Genomic DNA, 23506 nt, shown 5'->3' on the forward strand with positions numbered 1-23506 from the left:
CCATATTTAGAGTTAATCATATCTCCTTTGCCCAAGACTTTTCCATTGCATTTAATTAATTCACTGGTGCTACTTGATAGATTCCTCTGTTGTGGTGAAATCCTTTACCAGAAGAGCTTAGTTATGTCTTCAGTGACTCCATTCATCAAGTGTGAGATTTTGTCGACTTCTGTCATGTTAGGATTCATGATGTTGCATAGGGCCGAAACGTGTGTATGACTGTGTCATTCCCCAGTGACATCAGGCTGTGTCCTTCAAATGTTCTTCTGCTAATCAGACTTGCTGCCAGTTCTTGCGAAATGTTTTCTTCAGTTCAGGCTGGAATTTGTCCCAGCTATTAAGCTTCTCTTCATTGTTTCTTGAATCACTGTTGGGCTGCATCAGCCAAGTAAAAGTAGACATTTGCCAAACACATGTCATTCCACTTGTGGTATTTGGCACCCCAGTCAAATCCTGTCAGCTATTTCATTGGGTCCTGATCAGTGCCTCTAGAAAATATTGATTGATGCCGGATGTGCAGCTGACTTACTATTATTTTTGAATCTACCTGCCTCCTGAATATACAGAGCTTGGTAATGATATACTACTTGTATTCTATACATGAAATGTAATTGCAGTTGCAAATATGGACAACCATCAGCTGTATAATGGAGTGACAACAATGAAAATTTGTGCTGGACTGAGATTTGAACCCAGATTTCCCATTTATCATGAGTGGCCACCTTACCATTAGGCTATCTGAGCATGACTTATGGCCAAACCCAAACTTCCATACATCATCAACCATGTGCATGCATGTCTGAAGGAACATTGTGTCATATTTCTGAGTAAAACAGGCACTACAATATCACATTTTTGTATTCTAGTTTCTGTCCATTTAGTTGGCAGTTTTCACATTGCTTAATTGTAGCTTTGATGATGTAGAATTCTGAAGTACTCACTAAATCCACCAAACAATTTCACACCTGAACCACACTCAAGTCCAAAACTGAAAGGAGGGTCTTCAGTGAAATACAATACTTAGCACTCAAAGCAAATTAATTACTGACACCAGTCAACAACCAGAACACAGCTGACCTCGTGGACAGAGAGTGCAGCTGCTTAGACATATAAGATATTCCAGAATGCTGACACTGAATAATCCAGAATATACAAACATTACAAACGTAGTAACAAATAATTGCTTGTGATCTGTTTTGAACTGATGGCCCACAGCATGCCAACCAGTGATGCTAAACCCTACACACACTGCATGCACCACAGCTCATGGCAATATCATTTTCATATAAGAAAGCAAGAAGTACCAGAAGATGTGTTTGCTTAACAAAACAGTTAAACTAACTTTGTCTTTCCCTTCTGATGAAACACAATTTATGTTTCACTGATGACAGTTAATATATCACTTCCACACATAAAATAAATAAGTTGACAGTAAATGTACCACTTGAAAATATCAGCATTATCTGTATACTGTTGCATTCGGACTCACAGATCTCTACCTTCAGAGGTATCTGACATTACAAACATTAATACGCAGAACACTTTCAATAAAAGTATAGACCTGGTATTTGAGACTGTTACTTTGCTTTATTTGCTACAACTTGAAAATACATTTGCAGAATTAATTGGTTAAAGCATTAAATTTTTTGGAAGGTACTGAATGAACTCACCACATTCACTGTTGTAATATTTTCATTCACATGACTGGTTTTGAAATTTTGAATCTCATTCTCGTTGCTTCATAGATTATTTAGCCATAATGACAAATATTAAGATATCAAAGTGCTGTGTTTAACAAAGAACTACAATTAAGTTCTAGGTTAACTTCATAGTTTATATTTTATATCTATTCTTTACATTTCAGGAGAGCCATAATCTATTTGTGGAAATACTGAAGTCAATATTTGGTATTTCAAAGTACTCGCCAGCAGCACTGGCCTTCTATTTGTTGAAGGAAATGAATGTGTTAATACCACGTTACAAATACAATGATTACTGTGCTCAGAGAAATGCTTTAAGGAAGAAATTTGTGGTAAGAAAATTGGCTTCTTTATAAGATTTTTCATACAACCAGTTACACATTTGGGAGAGATATTTTTAAAAAAGTCTGATCCATTTTTATAACCCTCTTTTTCAATAGCACAGACTTGTTATAGATGTGATAATTTTTTGACCAATATTGTTGTCTTATAACAACATTTCAAGGCAATTTAAACATATTGTGGAAAGAAGTCTCTGGCCATAGACTTAAATGTTGCTTTCATCTTGGATATTTTTGTGTTTATTTATACATCAAGATGTTGTGAATTGTATGGATGTTGTCAGCACAATAATGTACATAATACATAAATATAAGTGTATACGGACGTGTACATAGATACATGACATATTATGAAAAGGATAGATTGCTACTTGCCATGTAGAGGATATATTGAGTCGCAGACAGGCACATCGTAATGACTGCTGTACATTTAAGCTTCTTCTGAAATGGAAAACACACACATCCACAGAAGCCCAACTCACAGACACATGACCACTGTCACTGGCTGGAGGCAGTGGTCTTGAGTGTGTGTGAGTTGTGCTTGTTTGTATGTGTGTGTCTTCTATTTTGGAGGAAGATCTTTTCATTGTGGCTGTCTTGACTCAACATCTCTTCTATACAGTGATTAGCAATCTGTGCTTTTCATAATATTTTTGTTACTCCATCCTTGTCTTACCACTGTTTAAGTAGATTTGCTTTACTATGTTACATGTTTGTACATCATATTTCACTATTCTATTAAACATGTCACAAAATTCTTCTTAAATATAACAGTTAATTATTAGCATAATTTTCAGCATTATTTACATATCATTTCAGGTGATCTTTGACACTATAAGAATGCTTATCTAACAGATAATTTTTCGGATCATGTTTGTTGACATTGTCAATGTTAGAGATGAAAGATCTACATCTACAGCTACAGCTGTATTCTGCAAACCAAACCACTGTGAGTGCATGGCAGTTATTAGGATTTCTTCCCATTCCATTCGCATATGAAGGACAGGAAAAATGATTGTTTTAATCCCTTTGTGCAAACTGTAATTATTCTAATTTTGTCCTCATGATCCCTCTGTGAGCAAAATGTAGGGGGTTGTAGTATATTCCTAGTATCATCATGTAAAGCTGGTTCTTGAAACTCCATTAGTAGATTTTCTTGATATAGTTTATGTCTATCTTCAAGAGTCTGCCAGTTCAGTTTCTTCAGCATCTTGTGACATTCTCCCTTGGGTCAAAGAAACCTGTGACCATTCATGCTGCCCTTCTCTGTTTATGTTCAATATCACCTGTCAGTCGTACTTGGTATGGGTCCCATACACTTGAGTAATATTTTAGAATGGGGTACATGAGTGATTTGTAAGCTATCTTCTTTGTAGAATGACTGCACTTCCCCAGTATTCGACCAATAAACTGAAGTCCACCACCTGCTTTACCCATGACTGAGCCTATGTGATCATTCCATTTATTCCACTTCATGTCCCTACAATGTGTGATACCCAGGTATTTGTATGAGTTGGTCGATTTCAACTGTAACTCATTGATATTATAGTCATAAGGTACTACGCCTTTTTTGTTTTCATTTTTTGAAGTGCACAATTTTACATTTCTGCACATTTAAAGCAAGTTGCCAATCTCTGCACCACTTTAAATTTTATCTAGCTCTGACTAAATATTTGTGCAGCTTCTTTCAAACAGCACTTTGTTATAGATAACTGCATCATCTGCAAAAAATCTGAGGTTAGTATTAACATTGCCCACAAGGTCATTAATATATAACATGAACAGCAAGGGTCCCAACACACTTAACTGTGGCACACCCGAAGTTACTTTTACATCTGACAATGACTCTCCATCCACGATAATGTGCTGCGACCTCCATACCAAAAAGTCAGTCCAGTCACAAATTTCATTTTATACCCCATATGCCTGTATTTTTGACTGTAAGTGTATGTGTGGTACTGATTCAAATGCTTGTTGGAAATCAAGAATTAGTTATCTACCTGACTGCCTTGATCCAAATTTTCAGTACATCATGTGAGAAAAGTGTGAGTAGTGTTTCACATGATCAGTGTTTTCAGAATCCATGCTGGTTGGCATGGAGGAGGTCATTCTGTTCAAGATATCTCCTTATCTTTGAGCTCAGAATATTCTCTAAGATCCTACAGCAAATCAATGTCAAGGATGCTGGATGGCAGTTTTCTGGATCATTTCTACTACCCTTCGTGTAGATGGGCGTAACCTGAGCTTTCTTCCAACTACTGGACATGGCTTTTTGTTTGAGGGACCTACAAAAGATTATAGTTAAGAGGGTCTAACTCAGCTGCAATTTTAGTATAGAATCTGATGGGGTCCTATCAGGCCCTGGAGCTTTGATCAGTTTTAACGATTTCGCCTGACACCACTGACACCAATACTTATTTCATTCATTTTTCAGTGGTATGAGAATTAAATTTGGGAAATTCTCTTGGGTTTTCCTTTGTAAAGAAGCAATTGAAAATGGAATTAAGAATTTCAACTTTCGCTTTGCTATCCTCATTTTCAGTTCCTGTCTCATTCACTATGGACTGGACACTAACTTTGGTACCACTAACGCCCTAACATATGCCCAAACTGTCTTTGAGTTCTGTGGAAGATCATTTGACAACATTCTCATATGGTACTCACTGAAGGCTTCACACATTGCTCTGTTGACAGCAAAACTCGTTTTATTCAGCATCTCTTTATCTATAGCCCAGTGCTTTGTTTTACAGTTATTATGCAGTAGTTTCTATTTCTCTAGTTTCTTTACAGTGACTATATAACATGGAGGTTCCCTCCTACTATGAACTTTTCTACTGAGTACGTTCAATAATCCTTTTAAACTTGGACCATAGTTCCTCTATATGCTTCTGCCCTGTGCTGGAAGTTTGAAGTTTCTCATTGAGTTTTCATCTAGTTTACTGAATATAAATAACTTCCTGCTTGTTTTAGTTACCCTTTATACTTTGGTAATCATTTGCTACAACCACATAATGGCCACTGATACCAGTTTTGATGAGGACATCCTCCAAAAGGTCAGATCTCTTTGTTGGCATTACATTCAATATACAGGGTTATTACAAATGATTGAAGCGATTTCACAGCTCTACAATAACTTTATTATTTGAGATATTTTCAAAATGCTTTGCACACACATACAAAAACTCAAAAAGTTTTTTTAGGCATTCACAAATGTTCGATATGTGCCCCTTTAGTGATTCGGCAGACATCAAACTGATAATCAAGTTCCTCCCACACTCGGCGCAGCATGTCCCCATCAATGAGTTCGAAAGCATCATTGATGCGAGCTCGCAGTTCTGGCACGTTTCTTGGTAGAGGAGGTTTAAACACTGAATCTTTCACATAACCCCACAGAAAGAAATCGCATGGGGTTAAGTCGGGAGAGCGTAGAGGCCATGACATGAATTGCTGATCATGATCTCCACCATGACCGATCCATCTGTTTTCCAATCTCCTGTTTAAGAAATGCCAAACATCATGATGGAAGTGCGGTGGAGCACTATCCTGTTGAAAGATGAAGTCGGTGCTGTTGGTCTCCAGTTGTGGCATGAGCCAATTTTCTGCGGGCTATGCGTGAAACTTGCCTGCACGCGTTCAACCGTTTCTTCGCTCACTGCAGGCCGACCTGTTGATTTCCCCTTACAGAGGCATCCAGAAGCTTTAAACTGCGCATACCATCGCCGAATGGAGTTAGCAGTTGGTGGATCTTTGTTGAACTTCGTCCTGAAGTGTCGTTGCACTGTTATGACTGACTGATGTGAGTGCATTTCAAGCACGACATACGCTTTCTCGGCTCCTGTCGCCATTTTGTCTCACTGCGCTCTCGAGCGCTCTGACGGCAGAAACCAGAAGTGCGGCTTCAGCCGAACAAAACTTTATGAGTTTTTCTATGTATCTGTAGTGTGTCGTGACCATATGTCAATGAATGGAGCTACAGTGAATTTATGAAATCGCTTCAATCATTTGTAATAGCCCTGTATTTCCATCATGAGTGGGGTTCTGAACTACCAGTTCTACGTAGTTTTCAGAGAGGGCACTTACTAATGTTACCACACCCACCATTAACGAAACTGTAATTGTCATTTTTTTGTATATTAAGGATTAGAAGTCCTCAAAGTCAAGACTGCAAACAATTTTTATTGTGATTACTAGTTTCAGCTGCATACAAACAATGTTCAGATCTAAAACTTAAAGTTAAATATAAGAATATAGCAAAGTCCAGCAGCATACAGGAATCAAAAGTGTAGAAACTGCACGTAAAATTACAACAGTGTCCAACGAGATGTAAGAAAATGTTTACAGAACACGTACCACAAAAACAGTCTTGATTAGTGTAATTACCATAACAGCTTAACACATTGTCATAAAAGATTTTTGAATGACAAAATTAATACAGAATATACAGTTGGAATAATCTGACATGTCATTCGTCTTCCATCAATTAGAACAGAGGTCATAAAATTGGAAGTTGGAAGTTGGTTAAGGAAGAAGCAGTGAAAATGAAAGACTCATATTTACAGAAGTCAAAATTATCGAATGGAATAAGTTTATATGCAGTGAGGTATCATTTTACCTGAGCCATTACATCATTAAAGCTTAGTCACTGACACATTCAGTCTGTATTTGTGTTGTTTCATAGCAGAGATCATTGTGAGTACGTTATTACACCATGATATATGAAGATAGCATTACAGTTGATGACCAGTACAGCAGACAAGTAATACAATATTTGTTATACACACCATGTAAACATGAGTGGCCAGTATTATTGTGAATAGAAAACACAGTCTCTAAGTTCAATAAGCTACTTGAGATGATGATTCCTAGATGGCATTAAAATTGAATTTGTAATTTACATATGATCTTAATATTATTATGAATTTATGATCTTAATATTATTATAAATTTAGCTGAAATACAGGATACCAATGCGCTTATAGCTAAATTATTAACTTAAGTGCAGTTCATATTAATAACAAACAGGACATCAACTCATAATATTATAATAATTGTAGTAATTTACAAAGGTTTACTGGCCATTGTCACAGTTTTGATTTTTTTAACTAGTGTTCAGTGTAAAATATAACAGCGGATTACATGTCTTCTTAATAAACCAAAGTGTGGGGAACATACAACCTTATGGAACATATCTGGGATCAAAGTAGTGTTAAACTAATTTCATCATATTAAAAGCACTACATAGTTATGGTGTCAGATTACTTAAATATTAAAAAGGAAATAACACAAAAGATGTGAAATAATCCAAATAATATAAAAGAAGTTTATTATTAATGTAATACAAACAGCATGTAGTTCAATATCTAGATGACTATCATTTGCAGTTTGCTGTATAATTTAATTATATAGCACACTATTTTGCATTTTTGTTTTGTATTTCCTACTGACATGTAAGTGGTGAGTGGATCTGGTTCCATATTCATGTAGAGACCATTCATTGGATACTAGTCGATGTCTTTCTTTATGTGGATCGCATGAAACAGTCAGGATTCTCTTACACCTAAACAGCTCAGTGCAGCGAGCTCTCTTGCTACTTTTTATTATAATTCATATAATCCTTTTTTGTAGCCTAAAGATTGTTTGTATATTCCACGTGTTTCTTCACTAGAACGTTATGCCACAATCAATTATAGAATGAACACATGCAAAAAATATTGTTCTAGTGCTATTATACATTGAATTTATTATTCTAAGTGCACAGCATGCTGAAGCTACTTGCTTCATGAGGGCACTGAGGGCAATTATCACTTTTGGTTTGTTCCCTACAGTAATTTTCCCTACAAGAACAGTAGGGCATTTTTATAAAATATAGATGAACTCATAGCAAATGGTTCAGGTGAATATAATGGTCAAATGGGAGTGATAAAGCATCCCTCTCAATTCTGTTCAGCTAACAATGGCAAAGCCTTGTTAAACCGAATTATAAATGCTGGCCCAGTTACAATGTTAAAGAGAATTTACTGGATGAACACTGGGAAGTAGTTTACCAAGGCTGCACACTAGATGACAAGATTAATTTTTTCCTAAAATATTCTTACAATGCTGTGAATTCAGTTTTGCTGGTTTGGTGGGTAGAGGTAGTAACAGTGGAATCCATGAGAAAGGATGGTTATTATCTATGAACCAAGTATGTTGTGGCAGCAAAAGAGAGTTTTATTTCTTACAGAGAATTATTTCTAATCAATACCAGTAATATTGCAAAATTGTGCTTCATCCCACAAAAATGGCACAAAAATGGCATAAAAAATTAAAAATTTTAAGAACAGAGGAAAAATAATTTGTAGATTACCAAGTACAATTGCAACTGATGACAGTAGCAGAAAGACAGATGAATTAAACTGAAATCATTGTTCACTAAATTAGATGACTTCTTCTTAACAGTTGCTGGAAAAAAAAGCAGATCTAAAAAATGGATCACATAATGCTGATCCTTTAGATTTATTAAGACAGGCATTGCATACTTCACCACCTGAGATCAGCCTTGCCAAGTCAGTGATACCACAAAAATCATTGGGCTACTGAAAGATTGTAGCACTTCTATTCTTGATTGTATTTCATCCAGACTACAGAAATCTTGTGTTTACTTGATGTTGCCGCCTTTGAGTTAGGTTTGTTTCTAAGCCAATGAGTCAAGGCACATTTCCTGAAACACTGAAATAGGCAATAGCAATATATGTTTAAAGTGGATTTGTGAGTGCTCAGAAGTTACTGAAAAGCTAACTTGCAATACTGGACCACATATCTGATACTGACCTTTTAACAGCATCTCAGTTTGGCTTCCATAAAGGCTTCTCTATAGAGAAAGCAATATATGATCTCACAAATTCTGTCTTGGTACAACAAAGCAAGAAAAATTATCATATTCACATTTTTTTATAATCTTGCTAAGGCCTTTGATTGTATAATGATAAAATTCTACAAAAAAAATCAAAATATTATTGATTAAAGCAATCCCATTTGCATGAATGGAGTCATATCTGGATGAGAGGAAACAGATGATTAATATAACAAATAGAGGTTCAGTGCTGGTTTGTACCTGTTCTTCACCTCCATAAGTGAATTACTATTGGACTTTTGGAGGCCTCCTCAAAATTGTAATGCTGGTAACGCAAGTATCCTGTTAAAAGGCCTAAACACTTCCATACTTGAAACACCAGGAAGAATAATGGAACAAGCTTACAGCAACTTCACAGCTAACTGCTCAATTATGTTCCCACAAAGACTCGCATTACGTAATTCCAAGCAAATATATTATTTAAGGTACCAGAAGAGTGTTTCAGTGGACACATGTTGGGTGAGGCTTCATGTTTGAAGTTATTATGTACCAGTAGAATGCAGAGAGTTAAATGATTCAGGGTAGATAAGTAATCCAGCATATTCAGAGTGAAGAGAAATCGTATCACTTTGCTATAGAGATTAGTATTGAGTCTGCTTTCATTTGTGTTGTATAAATGTGATCCTCTCTTTGCTGAGAGTACATAGTGTAGAGCCACTTCAACAATTAAAAAAAAAAAAAAAAAAAAAAAAAAAAAAAAATTTGTTGACAGTTCTGAATTGATTCTCAGAAAATGATTTGTCACTAAACACTAAACTAGAATAAAATTTAGTACACTCAGTTATGAACCTTAGGTATGACCATGCACACCTCAACAGGATTGCACATCAAAAATTAAGACCTAAAACATCATTTACAAAATTTTTGAGTATGTATGTTGAGAATAATTTGAATTGCAAGTAATATATTATAAGGACTTTGTAAATGTCCTAAGTTCACTTTCTTTTGCATTATAAGCAATAATACACTTTGCAAATGAAACTGACAAAAATTAATACTTTTTATCTATTTCCTTTCACTAATTCTTCACTGTGTAACATTGTTTTCCTTTTCACTTATGAATAAAGTAATTATTGGACCAAAAGATGTAATAAAAACAATGTTATTTCCATGCTAACAGATATAAAAGCCAACTCCTTCAACAGTCAGGCATACTTAAAACAGTTTCAGAACAAAATTATTCTTTTGTGAAGTTTGTTGTCAACTGCCAGCTACAGTTAACAATAGTTAAGTTATACAAACATAATACCCAAGGTAAACTGACCCACACTGTTAATTTACACAGCTTCTGTGTGTGTGTGTGTGTGTGTGTTTGTGTGTGTGTGTGTTTGTGTGTGTGTGTTTTCCTACACTAGCAACCCTAAAATATAGTTTTCATAATTATTCAATAAGTACAAATATTTGACTGTCTTCTAGTGACCAAAGAAACTCTTGAAAAAGGTATGGGGCACATTGGCCTTACAACACACTGCAACATTCAACATCATAATGAATTATTAGATATTTATCCAAGGAATAAATAACAAACGGCTAACTTTATCTGTCTGTCTATGCCTGCATTGCTGGCCAAAACCTCTCATGCTGGTTTTTAGCGTGTAGTGTACATTTATAGTGAACTTGGTTCCAATTATAAAACACATTTATGCATACATACCTATTCAAAATTTTTCCATCCATGGCTTATAATGGATGACCTACACTGATGCAAATTTTAATATTTTCCCCCTTGTTTGTCACCTCTTTCAGTTCACTGGAGAGACTGTGAATGAGTGTTGTGGGTTTTGACTAATAAATGCAAACAAAAACATTGACATTATTGTTTGAATTGGTTATCCACATTACAATAAAGCAAAAAAGAGGAAAAAAGGTATGCTATGTGACTGTGCCCCAGACATTTTATTAACAAGTCAACACACTGCAGAATGTAATTTTCACTCTGCAGAAGAGTGTACACTGATATGAAATCTGTCTTCATGGCTTTAATTCCACCCACCAGTACCTCATCTCCTACCTTTCAAATTTCACAGGAGCTCTCCTGCAAACCTTGTAGAACTAGCACTCCTGGAAGAAAGGAGTTTGGAAGGTAGGAGATGAGGTACTGGCAGAATTAAAGCTGTGAGGATGGGTGGGGAGTCATGCTAGTGTAGCTCAGATGGTAGAGCACTTGCCCGTGAAAGGCAAAGATCCCGAGTTCGAGTCTCACTCCGGCATACAGTTTTAATCTACCAGGAAGTTTCAAGTCAACCCATTGATTACTGAATAAAATGTTATGATTATAAGTTTCTCCATCATGTAAAATAACATGACATGTTTATTTCTGACTAACTATTTCAGTTAAAGCAGTTACCTATTGTTATATTAAGCTATACTTATTTTTGACTCTTCTAAAATACTGAATTATAAAATAGTTGAGTGTATATCATTTTATGCCAGTTATTGAATATGTATCTACAGAGATTGAAAAATATTTTTGAAATTAGAAAGAGAAGCATTTGGTGCCAAATTGTTTTGTATTCATGTAATTGTGAGAAAAACTCATCTAGGAATGGTTTGATGTACCAAATAGTTTCTTTTTCTACTACTGCTCATAAGTCTAATTAAAATTTATGTTTAAGCTTCTTGCCATTCACAAACTGACCCTCAGTGTATGACCAGCAATGATTTTGGCCAATGCATAGTCCTGCAAAATACCTTATTTCACTAAGCAGCAAAATTTTTTGAGACCCAAAGAATAAAAATAACGTATATAGAGTACATGCAGGAGACATAGTGCCAACAGAAAGCTCTGCAGAAGATTTCAGATATAACTTACATTATATCTTCTACAAGTTGTCCCTTTTTTCCTCTTCTTTATCTCATAATTATATTATTTATAAAGCAGAATAATTATTTTTGATGTTTTTCATTTTTCAGGATATTTTAGGAGACAGTGGGGTATTTATATACCCAACCCACCCAACAGCAGCCATATATCACAATGATTCATACATAAAGACTGCTGGTGTTTTGTATACAATGGTATTTAATGTCCTTGGTATGCCAGCAACACATGTACCACTCGGACTTAACAGTGAGGGACTCCCAATTGGCATACAGGTAACATTCATGAAAATAACTTTTTGTGGATAGAAAACAAGAGGAATAATAAAAAGATGTTTTGGCTGCTGAGTATACGGTGATCTGGGACTGTTTGACTGACCTGTTACAAAAAATGTTGTATGGGTATTGGAGAGTCATGATCTACAGGGTGGAGATTTACCAACAACAAGATATTAACCATAGAAATATTTTCTTCATGATGAGTGCTGCAGTTGCTATGTAGCCTACAGTGGAATTGGCAACACATTGATTCCAGTGTAGGTGCACTGCTTCTTTATTTCTTTCCCATAATTAGTTCTGGGCATTACACATTCTCCAGCAGTGATGCAAAAATTATCCGTCCATAAAATAAAAACTAGTGACATTAGTTGGAAGAACATAATGCCCTGTGTTTTTGATTAGTCATCTGATCTGTCCTGTATGTTTGGTAGTCTTGTAATCAATGATGTTGTAAGCTGCACTTTTCACTTCAGTTAGAAGGTTAGTTATCACCCAAACTCAAAAGGAACTGGAGAGGAGATGTGTGGGGAATATAACACCATGAAAGAAACTGAAACAAAGCCAGAAAAAATAGTGTAAATAGAGATAAGGTGGATAGTGGGAGCCAAACTCATTTTGGAGAGCCAGTTTCCTTTTCTGAACTCTGCAGCCACTTGTATAAGAAGTTGGGATCCAAGTGATAAAGTGGTATTTATGTTCCTGCTGAGACATGATGCCTTAAAATTACACAGAATGACTTGGGTACATAGATCTTTTATATTTCTGCCCAGTCTGAATGATACCCTACCTGAAAATGAGAGGAGTATTCCTTCATTTCATAATTACATCCTGGACGGAAACATGATCAGCTGGCACACCAGATGCATAACTTTCTAAACTCATGCTTTGGTATTAAGATAAACCAATCAAACTCCTTGGTACATGTCCTGCAATAACCTTCCTACCAAATGTTCAGGCTCATTGCAAAACCTACCTTGCACATGCTGCTATTACCACATATGGTTATAATAATTATTGTACAGTTCAAAACATAAAGTTACCATTCGGCTGTACATTAACAATCAGAAGGAATCCTTACAAGCCACTCTTTAAGTATACTTTGGTTGTGTTGAAGTCTGTCACCTTCCAATTTTTCTTTCCATTTTGTTTAGTCCATAATTTGCACATTTACATTTGGTTGTCAATTATTAGTATACCTTTAACTCCTACATAAATTAAGTGCTAATTAGTCTGCCAGCAGATCTGGACTTCTATTAGCAATTTGATGGATTTCATGTCACCATTCCCATCTGTGGCAATTCTGGGATTGCTGCACTTTACTGTAAAAGACTCATACAGTCTCCAGAAAATGCTCACTGAGATAGAGATACATAGTGGCAGTTACACAGTCAAGAAGTCCCTTGGCAAAAAGCATGCCAATAACACTGCATGATTTCATACTATAAATGTGAGCTCGAAGTGTCAAGAAACTGCGTTTCTCCCACACTAGTGCAGCATACTCTAGCACTGATTAAAGCAGAGACTTGTACACAGTGATGCCAAAATGTTTCAATAATTATGTTGGGTGTAGCAGTGAGTATAGGTGCTTGATGGAACCCAGCACCTTCCCCTGTAGTTACTTTATGCACTGGTGCCATCTTAATTAAGTGTAGAATGTGACATTTGGGTAACACTCAGTTCTGCTCCATTGCACTAAGTTTCTAGAAACATGGACAGTCTGTAGGTTGTCTGTGATGTTCAGCCAACTAATGATAATGGCTTGACTTTTGTCTCTGTTGAAAGGTAGATGCCACTACAGGGTCAAAGATGTTATGTGATCAACCATATTTTGGTGTTAATGAAGGTGCCAGGTGCTCATTTATAGTCCAAAGACCACTTTATCATCTGCATACAGTGCAGGGTGCATGCGGTCTGCAGTTCAGAGATTGGCTCCAGTACTGACCCTCACTGTGCATTATCATTGATGTTGCTGTGTGAGGAGGATCTGTGCTGGATATGCACAAGGAGTGTTCTTCCTTGGCAGCATGTTGAAAGCAGATAGATGCCTGACACAGAGACCTCATGACAAAAAGGTGTGAAGAGGCAGCTTTCATGTCACATGCTGTTGAATGTATGAGAGATGTCCAGGAAGACTCAGAGAATTCAGTACTCCACTGAGTCTATCACCTCCTCCACCAATTGCAGAAGTTGATAGCTCATGTAGCGGCCTCACCAAAATCTGAACTACTGCCATTTCTGGCAGTAGGCTGATTAGTCAACAACTCTTTGGAATCCACAAATTTTTTTCTGCCTTTTGAGGTGGCCACCATTAGGCACATTTCCAAACCTTCATATAGTACACAATATGGAGCATATCACTGGAGGTGGCTGTGATATATTGGACCACATTCAGGAGGAAGTAAGATTAGGGATTTAATGTCCCATAAAGTCATTAGAGATGAAGTATAAGCTCAGATTATGGAAGGATGGGAAAGGAAATTGGCTGTCACCTTTCAAATGAACCATTCCATCATTTGCATCAAGTAATTTAGGGAAATCACAGTTAGTTGAAACCTGGGTGTCTTGACAATAATTAGGTCCATCATCCTCCTCAGGGCATGTTCTGAGGCATTAAGGGATCACCAATTTAGTATTGGAGGGCAGCGTGGAGGGTAAAAATCGTAGAGGGAGACCAAGAGATGAATACACTAAGCAGATTCAGAAGGGTGTAGGTTGCAGTAGGTACTGGGAGATGAAGAAGCTTGCACAGGATAGAGTAGCATGGAGAGCTGCATCAAACCAGTCTCAGGACTGAAGACCACAACAACAACAACAACATCCTCCAGAATGTGACTAGAGTGTGCCAGCCACTGCACCATCTGACTTGGTGCTGCATTCACGGGCAGCTGCTATAGATATTGATTGGTCAGCTAATCGGTACCTGGAACCTTTTTGGCATTCCACCTCTTGTGACGAATGACATCTATTACATTGGCAGCATGCTGTACAGCTAAAAAATGTGGTAATCACTTTTTGACCAATTGTGTGCTCTGGTTTGTTGATGTAGACGAAATTTGTGGCCTCAGCAACTAGCTGAATCACAGACTCTACTTCCTGAGGTGATGGTATCTTCTGTTGGTGTTTATGGAAATAAGCCTTTATTGTCTGCCAGCAAATATGTTTTGGGAGCCTTCACCTGATTCCGTTGTTTGTCAACAGTGTTTTCTTTTCCTGTCACAGCTGATCCATTACCACTTCATATGACAGTAGTATCTGTTCCCAAAAGAACAGTTACCGTAGATGACCATGCAGCTTTGCTAGAAATGAAATGATAATTAAATGGACACCCTAGCTGCAAGCAGGCATTGATGTACTTCATTGGGGACATGTTGAAAATGAGTGCCCCGACCGGGACTCAAACCCGGGATCTCCTGCTTACATGGCAGACGCTCTATCCACCTGAGCCACTGAGGGCACAGAGGATAGTGTGCCTGCAGAGACTTATCCCTTGCACGCTCCCCGTGAGACCCACATTCACAACATGTCCACACCACTAATATGGCTTCCCGGCCTTTAAACTTCTTGTGCGAATACACATGCTATGCCCAAACTCGTACGGGACTTGGTAGATTATTCTGCCATGAGTAATGAGTAAGATGGGTAAACATCTATTAGGTGCACTACGAATGTAGTGGTGTGGACATGTTGGGAATGTGGGTCTCACGCGGAGCATGCAAGGGATAAGTCCCTGCAGGCGCGCTATCCTCTGTGCCCTCAGTGGCTCAGATGGATAGAGCGTCTACCATGTAAGCAGGAGATCCTGGGTTCAAGCCCCGGTCCGGGCACACCTGTTCAACATGTCCCCAATGAAGTACATCAACACCTGCTTGCAGCTAGGGTGTCCATTTAATTTTCATTTCATCACCACTTTGTTCCTGGGTCTCTGGGTGGGTGAGATCCATGACAGTCTTAAATTGTTTGTAGCTGTCATCAAGCAGATGTGGTGACAGGTGTTGTGAGCGGTCTTGCCTGACCCCTTGTAAGTGGTGGTAATGCTGCCTCTGCTGCTCGTGTTGTTATCTCCCTTAGGTAATTAACTGATTGCTCCACCTCAGCATTTTGAAATTGAACCATGTGTCTCATTTTGTGCCAAAATGTGAAGCCTCTTAGATGACACCTTCAATATGTTGTGGAAATATCATTTGGAATGGGCTCAAAGTTGATGTTGAAAATTGTCAGCAAGTGGAGAGAAAAATGAGTGTTCAGATTTGTTGTGTACAAATACTTTGGCAGCACTTAATGATACCAACATCAGCCATGTTTGGCCATGTGCTGCCTGTTCAGTAGATGGTTGGCTTTTTATGTACAGTACGATGGTGTTGTTTTGCTTCACAATGCACAGTCGTGAGAGCAGTTGATGATGTTTGTTATTCTGGAATTCCAGTCTCCATGATCTGCATTAACATCTCCACCAGTGAAAACTTCGCAATGGAGGGACAGTAATTTCATAAAGTCAGCTAGTTGGAGTAGACCAACAGGTGGATAATACACACCGATGAAGGTAATTTGTCAGTGTTATGTCTCAACAGTGATGCCTGTTGTTTCCATGGCCTCTAATTGTCATCGAGAAATTGCATAATTTCTTCACATCGCACATGAATGCTGTTTGAATTCCACACACAGATTGACCTCTTATTAATTATGGTAGACATGCTGGACTGTTTGTTGCACCCTAACAATTGTCTTGATGACTGTCTGTGCACTGCAGATACTATTTCCTATGGAAGATCCAACATCAACTGTGTGTTGGTGTTTAGTAACACATTGTTTTGTGGCAGGGTTACTCTGAGGTCAGAAGATGTAGGTATCAAATTGCTGTCGAATGTGGGGTCAGTCAGTTGAAACTACAGCTTTGAGATTAGAGGGCATTATTTAAGGTATTTTGAGATTTTGCTGGCACTGCTGCTCTTTAGGACCTCTATGCTACCACCCAACTTCTTGAGCCTTCTTCCTAGTTTGTGTCAAGCAGATGCCACCAAACTTTTTACATGGTGCTCCCAATGACTGACAAAATAACAAGCCTGGGTCAAATTATTCTTGTGAACAGTATTTACAAGCCAGAACAAAACATCTGTGAAAAAAGCTGAAAAACTAAGTTCAAACTTCCGTGTTACTCATGAGCAAGTGGCATGCAATGCTTAAAAACAAGAAAAAACAACAGATTTATTTTGCAACAAAGTTATCAATGAAGGCAATGTTAGTAAAAACATAGTACCATCAGATATACTATGCACATAGCCAAATATGACAAACTAAGCAGCAAAAAGAGTTGGTGAAATGTGAATAACTGACATTTGTCTGCCTACATATCACCAATGTTTGGTTTGGTATTACTTATCGAATCAAGAGAATTGCCTTCAGATGTTCATTAGTCAATCTCATTTGATGTTCTGACTTCTGAAACATTATTTTTGAAAACTTTTACTCATGGGCATAATTTGTTTCAAACATTAATGCACATACCACTAGCAAATTCCTTCAAGTTTCGGAAACTCAATATCATGTAAACAGCAATAAAATTCAACAAGTTTTTTCTCTTTGCGCTTCTCTTTCAGCAATGCATTTGCCTTCAAAACAATGAGATACAACTGCAGTCCAACTGGCACATCATCTAGGTTACAATCACAGATTCTGGAATGTCACTCTCAATTCTGTCTAGATCTGAAAATCTCTCCAAAAATGCTTATTCAAGTCAGGATATTTATTTATTTCTTTTTTTTTTATTTATATACCTAAAAACAAAGATGATGTGACTTACCAAATGAAAGTGCTGGCAGGTCGACAGACACACAAACGAAGACAAACATACACACAAAATTCAAGCTTTCGCAACAAACTGTTGCCTCATCAGGAAAGAGGGAAGGAGAGAGAAAGACGAAAGGATGTGGGTTTTAAGGGAGAGGGTAAGGAGTCATTCCAGTCCCGGGAGCGGAAAGACTTACCTTATGGGGGAAAAAGGACGGGTATACACTCGCACACACACACATATCCATCCACACATATACAGACACAAGCAGACATATTTAAAGACAAAGAGTTTGGGCAGAGATGTCAGTCGAGGCAGAAGTGCAGAGGCAAAGATGTTGTTGAATGACAGGTGAGGTATGAGTGGCGGCAACTTGAAATTAGTGGAGATTGAGGCCTGGTGGATAACGGGAAGAGAGGATATATTGAAGAGCAAGTTCCCATCTCCGGAGTTCTGATAGGTTGGTGTTAGTAGGAAGTATCCAGATAACCCGGACGGTGTAACACTGCGCCAAGATGTTCTGGTCGTGCACCAAGGCATGTTTAGCCACAGGGTGATCCTCATTACCAACAAACACTGTCTGCCTGTGTCCATTCATGCGAATGGACAGTTTGTTGCTGGTCATTCCCACATAGAATGCATCACAGTGTAGGCAGGTCAGTTGGTAGATCACGTGGGTGCTTTCACACGTGGCTCTGCCTTTGATTGTGTACACCTTCCGGGTTACAGGACTGGAGTAGGTGGTGGTGGGAGGGTGCATGGGACAGGTTTTACACCGGGGGCGGTTACAAGGGTAGGAGCCAGAGGGTAGGGAAGGTGGTTTGGGGATTTCATAGGGATGTACTAAGAGGTTACGAAGGTTAGGTGGACGGCGGAAAGACACTCTTGGTGGAGTGGGGATCCATCCTTCATGAAATCCTCCCCACTCCACCAAGAGTGTCTTTCCGCCGTCCACCTAACCTTCGTAACCTCTTAGTACATCCCTATGAAATCCCCAAACCACCTTCCCTACCCTCTGGCTCCTACCCTTGTAACCGCCCCCGGTGTAAAACCTGTCCCATGCACCCTCCCACCAACACCTACTCCAGTCCTGTAACCCGGAAGGTGTACACAATCAAAGGCAGAGCCACGTGTGAAAGCACCCACGTGATCTACCAACTGACCTGCCTACACTGTGATGCATTCTATGTGGGAATGACCAGCAACAAACTGTCCATTCGCATGAATGGACACAGGCAGACAGTGTTTGTTGGTAATGAGGATCACCCTGTGGCTAAACATGCCTTGGTGCACGACCAGCACATCTTGGCGCAGTGTTACACCGTCTGGGTTATCTGGATACTTCCTACTAACACCAACCTATCAGAACTCCGGAGATGGGAACTTGCTCTTCAATATATCCTCTCTTCCCGTTATCCACCAGGCCTCAATCTCCACTAATTTCAAGTTGCCGCCACTCATACCTCACCTGTCATTCAACAACATCTTTGCCTCTGCACTTCTGCCTCGACTGACATCTCTGCCCAAACTCTTTGTCTTTAAATATGTCTGCTTGTGTCTGTATATGTGTGGATGGATATGTGTGTGTGTGCGAGTGTATACCCGTCCTTTTTTCCCCATAAGGTAAGTCTTTCCGCTCCCGGGACTGGAGTGATTCCTTACCCTCTCCCTTAAAACCCACATCCTTTTGTCTTTCCCTCTCCTTCCCTCTTTCCTGATGAGGCAACAGTTTGTTGCGAAAGCTTGAATTTTGTGTGTATGTTTGTGTTCGTTTGTGTGTCTGTTGACCTGCCAGCACTTTCATTTGGTAAGTCACATCATCTTTGTTTTTAGGTATATTTTTCCTTCATGGAATGTTTCCTTCTATTATAACCATATCATTATTTTTTTTATTTATTTTTTATTTTAAAAATCAAGGTTGAAACTTCAGGTATTGTAGCACTAAACCCTTGAAAACAGTGAAAATGGGAAAAGTTTTCTCCTTCCAAGTGTGCTTCAAATAACGACAGTTTTTCCTAAATCCATTGATGATTTTGTAGAGGTCAGAGATGAGGTTATCTTTTCCCTGAAGTTTCAGATTCAGGTAGGGTTTGATGTTGACAAAAAATAAAAAAATGACAACTTCAACAGCCAGGTAGGATCCAGCAGCAGTGGCCCTGTTCTACCTTTTTCAGTGAGAAAGACAGCTACAGTATTTCATTTGGAAGAATGTGAAAATGAAACAGGACTTTAGTTTGCACCTGAGCCACCTTGCTGCTGTGTGATTAGGAAATCATAGAATTAAGAATCACTTTCTTCAAGAAAAGCTTGAAGCAGATGGTGATTGAGTACATGTCATATGAATTTCATGCAGGTTAACACGGGCAGGAGACCATGTACAATGTTTGCAACAGTGGTTTGACAGAGTCTTTACATAATATGACATGATGACACATCCATAGATCCTTGTATACAAAAATATTTGGACCCATATAACAGGCAAATTTTGGAGATGCAACTCTTGACTTACTGTAGTAGGAACAGAGGTTCTTGTGACGGGTGGCAATGTTGCTGCTCAAAAAATTCTGAATGGAGTCTGAGTGGTTCACCATACATGAATTCTGCTGTAGCAGCCCCAGTGTCAGGTTTAACAACTGCACATAGTCCTAGAAGCACAGGAGTAGGTCAGATACACTGTATGTCTTGTCAGATTCAATGAAATTCAAGTACCATCGATGGGCTGGATGAACTGACGTTGCGGGCCAGATAAACTGACATCATGGGCTGGATCAGGTCTGCAGGCCATAGTTTGGTGGCCCCTGGTGTAGAGTATTCTGCTCGCTGGCTGCTAGCAGTTCTTGTCAGCTTAATCACTACTGAGTGCAGGTCGATTCATTTTAGTGAGACTGCAGCTGTTTATCTTACCCTGGCCTTAGTTACAGCTGTCTTCCAAGCAACTTGTGCCAGAGTATGTTACCAGTGGTGGTTTTCCCACTCCTTTTGTTATGTTTGAAAGCAACTGGTCACACTTATGATCTGCAGAACATGCTGATTACTAACTAGCATGCTCTCCTTCCTGGAATGCCTTCTATTGTAATTTACACAGCACTTCAGCAGGATGCAGAGGCATACTACGTTTCCAGCATCATGGTAGCTGTAGGTTTGAGGTGGCTCTATATAGCCCATAGCATTTCAATAACAACTACCAGTAACAGTGGAATGTCCTCCTTTGTCTTTGAGGGTTTAACTTACCTTGTTCTATCAATAGTGGTGGCGACAGAGTACCAGTTTTATTAGCTTCATGGGTGTCACAGTATGCATGTAGTATAGCAGTTGCTCTAATATTACCACCTCTGTGACTTGCAAGTAACTGTTGGACAGCCTTAAGCAAACCTTATATGTATTTTTTGCTCATCAGTTTGACATCTTCACAGTCAGGCTCTAAATTTTGAGCGATTTGCCACAGCAAGCTGTCTTTAGCAGTAAGTTCTAATGCCATGTGGCTGAACACACTGAGGAATGCAAGGGCAGGCACTCAAGTAATTTTTCCAATGTTTTTATCACCGGGATTTTTCTGTGCTTTTGACCCAGTATCTACTCTTATTTTAAAATTTTTGTAAATTTGTAGGTTGTTTTGTGCTGTTACACATTTATTATTAGTTTCATACTTTTTATGTATTCAGTTCAGTTTATCTCGCCTAGCTCCTCTGGTCACCATTCCTTCCATCCTCTTTTTTTTCTGCTTTTCTGTACATGAGGGGAAGTCAAGCTAAGACCTTAAATATTTTTAAAAAATATTTATCAAACGAAAATGGGGCACAAGTGTATCATTTTTTGACATTGGCTCCTTGTCATTCAACACACATCTTCCGACACATAGCAAGTGCAGGGACTCCTCCAAACAAGAAAATTCTTCTGGTTGTTTGCACAGCCACTCATGTACTGCCTACTGCGTCTCTTCATCGGAATAAAATTTCTTTCCTACCATCACCTCTAAGTGGTCCAAATATGTGGTAATCACTTGATGCGTGGTTTTGTTGGTGTGGTGGATGTGGCAGAATATCGAAGTGTGAGGCCGAGCATTGTCATGTTGCAAAATGACAACATAGTCAGAGGTCCATGTCACTTTGATCTTATTGCATGCCATAGCTGGTTTTTTAACATATTGGAATATGATGCACTGCTGGTGGTGTTTCTGTTAGTTGAGTAGTATTCCAAGACAGTGTCTCGTTCATCCAAAAACAGAAGTCAGCAAAACCTTCACAGCAGATTGCTGCATCCAGAACTTCTTGGGTTTTGATGATGAAGAATAGCACCATTCCTTGCTTGCTTTCTTTGTTGTGTGTTGGTGGTAGTGTACCAAAGTTTGTCTCCTGTAACGATTCTCACAAAGAAGCCATCATCTTCTGATCCAAAGCACCACAGATGTTCTTCACAGACATCAATGCATCACTGTTTCAGTTCTGGCGTGAGCTGCCATGGCACCTATCTTGCAGACACTTTGTGAAACTTAAGCACTTCATGGATGGCGTGATGTGTTGAGCCATAACTAATGTTCAAATTTGCGACTATTTTGTCCACTGTCACAAAGCAATTTTCCATCACAATCTCTTCAACTGCTACAGTAGAGTCTGGTATCACAACATGGTGTGCCAGACCCAGGCACTGAGTGTCTGTTGCAGAAGTCATGCCATTTTCGAACTCTCTATTGCACTCATACATTTACTCCAGTGATAAACATGCTTAACCACACTGGACCTTCATCCACAGATGGATTTCATACCTCCACTGCTCAAAAAACATATGACAGAACACTGTTCTTCCTTGATGCAAACCTCAAATGGGGCAGCCATTTTGAACTGGTATTGTGCCTGAGTTTCACTTGTCTATAGTATGCTGCCACCTGTAGGGCCTTCCTTGCATCATTGGTAACTGTACTGCCAACTTAGAGAACAATGGCACAAAATGATGATTTTTTTATTATATTTTTACAGTTTTCATTTCACTTCCCCTCGTATTTCAGTTTCATCTGCGTTCTACAATCTCTTTCAACACTATACTTTGGCCTTAAGGAAAACATTAGTAATTGGAAATTTGAATCCTAGCTGCCAGTCTTGTGTTCATTGTGACTAATTTTTTCAGGCACTTGTAAGACCTGGGTACAGTCCCCAGTACTGCCACAGAAATTATCATAGAGGAAGGACTGCAATAGAATACTATTAAAATACTGGAATTAGAAATATGGGTTTGAATGCTGACATTAACAGCTAGGAAAGTGGCATGTAGATCATGTGGCCTGTAGTACCATTTTCCAATGACAATTTCAGCACAGGATGAAACAGTGGGCACTTGGAGGGTTTGTGGATCATGGGATCACAGTAACATGAGAGAGCATACTTTAGTTTACATCTCCTTGCTTTGATTATCATCATTCCATCTATTCAGTACATATACAGATCTGCTTTATTTTTCCTGACCTTCTGTCTAGAGCAACTTCTTTTGCATGAATCAAAGTATTTTCAGAAAATAAACATCTATTACCTGTTTAGCCAACTTCAGTTGTTTCTGACCACATAGTTCTTCATAGTAACATTCTTGAATAAATGCTTCGTGGCGTTCTTGTCACATCACATTTGTCAATCACAAGCTTTCAACAACTTCCTCTGTTGTCATCGTACGGACCTGAGATTTTAGTATGCTGTTAGGTACT

At 38.6% G+C, this 23506-nt stretch overlaps 1 protein-coding gene across 1 annotated transcript in view; it reads left to right on the top strand.

Moving 5' to 3' along the window:
• Nucleotides 1-23506, top strand: part of LOC126188683 (fatty-acid amide hydrolase 2-like) — a 441285-nt gene that overhangs the window by 407662 nt on the left and 10117 nt on the right. The window contains exons 11-12 of the mRNA XM_049930290.1: nucleotides 1865-2032; nucleotides 11847-12029. Coding sequence (XP_049786247.1) covers nucleotides 1865-2032; nucleotides 11847-12029 — 351 coding nt within the window. The remainder of the gene's footprint in view (nucleotides 1-1864; nucleotides 2033-11846; nucleotides 12030-23506) is intronic.

The sequence above is a fragment of the Schistocerca cancellata genome, chromosome 5 (assembly GCF_023864275.1).
Source record: "Schistocerca cancellata isolate TAMUIC-IGC-003103 chromosome 5, iqSchCanc2.1, whole genome shotgun sequence".
NCBI classification, from domain to species: domain Eukaryota; kingdom Metazoa; phylum Arthropoda; class Insecta; order Orthoptera; family Acrididae; genus Schistocerca; species Schistocerca cancellata.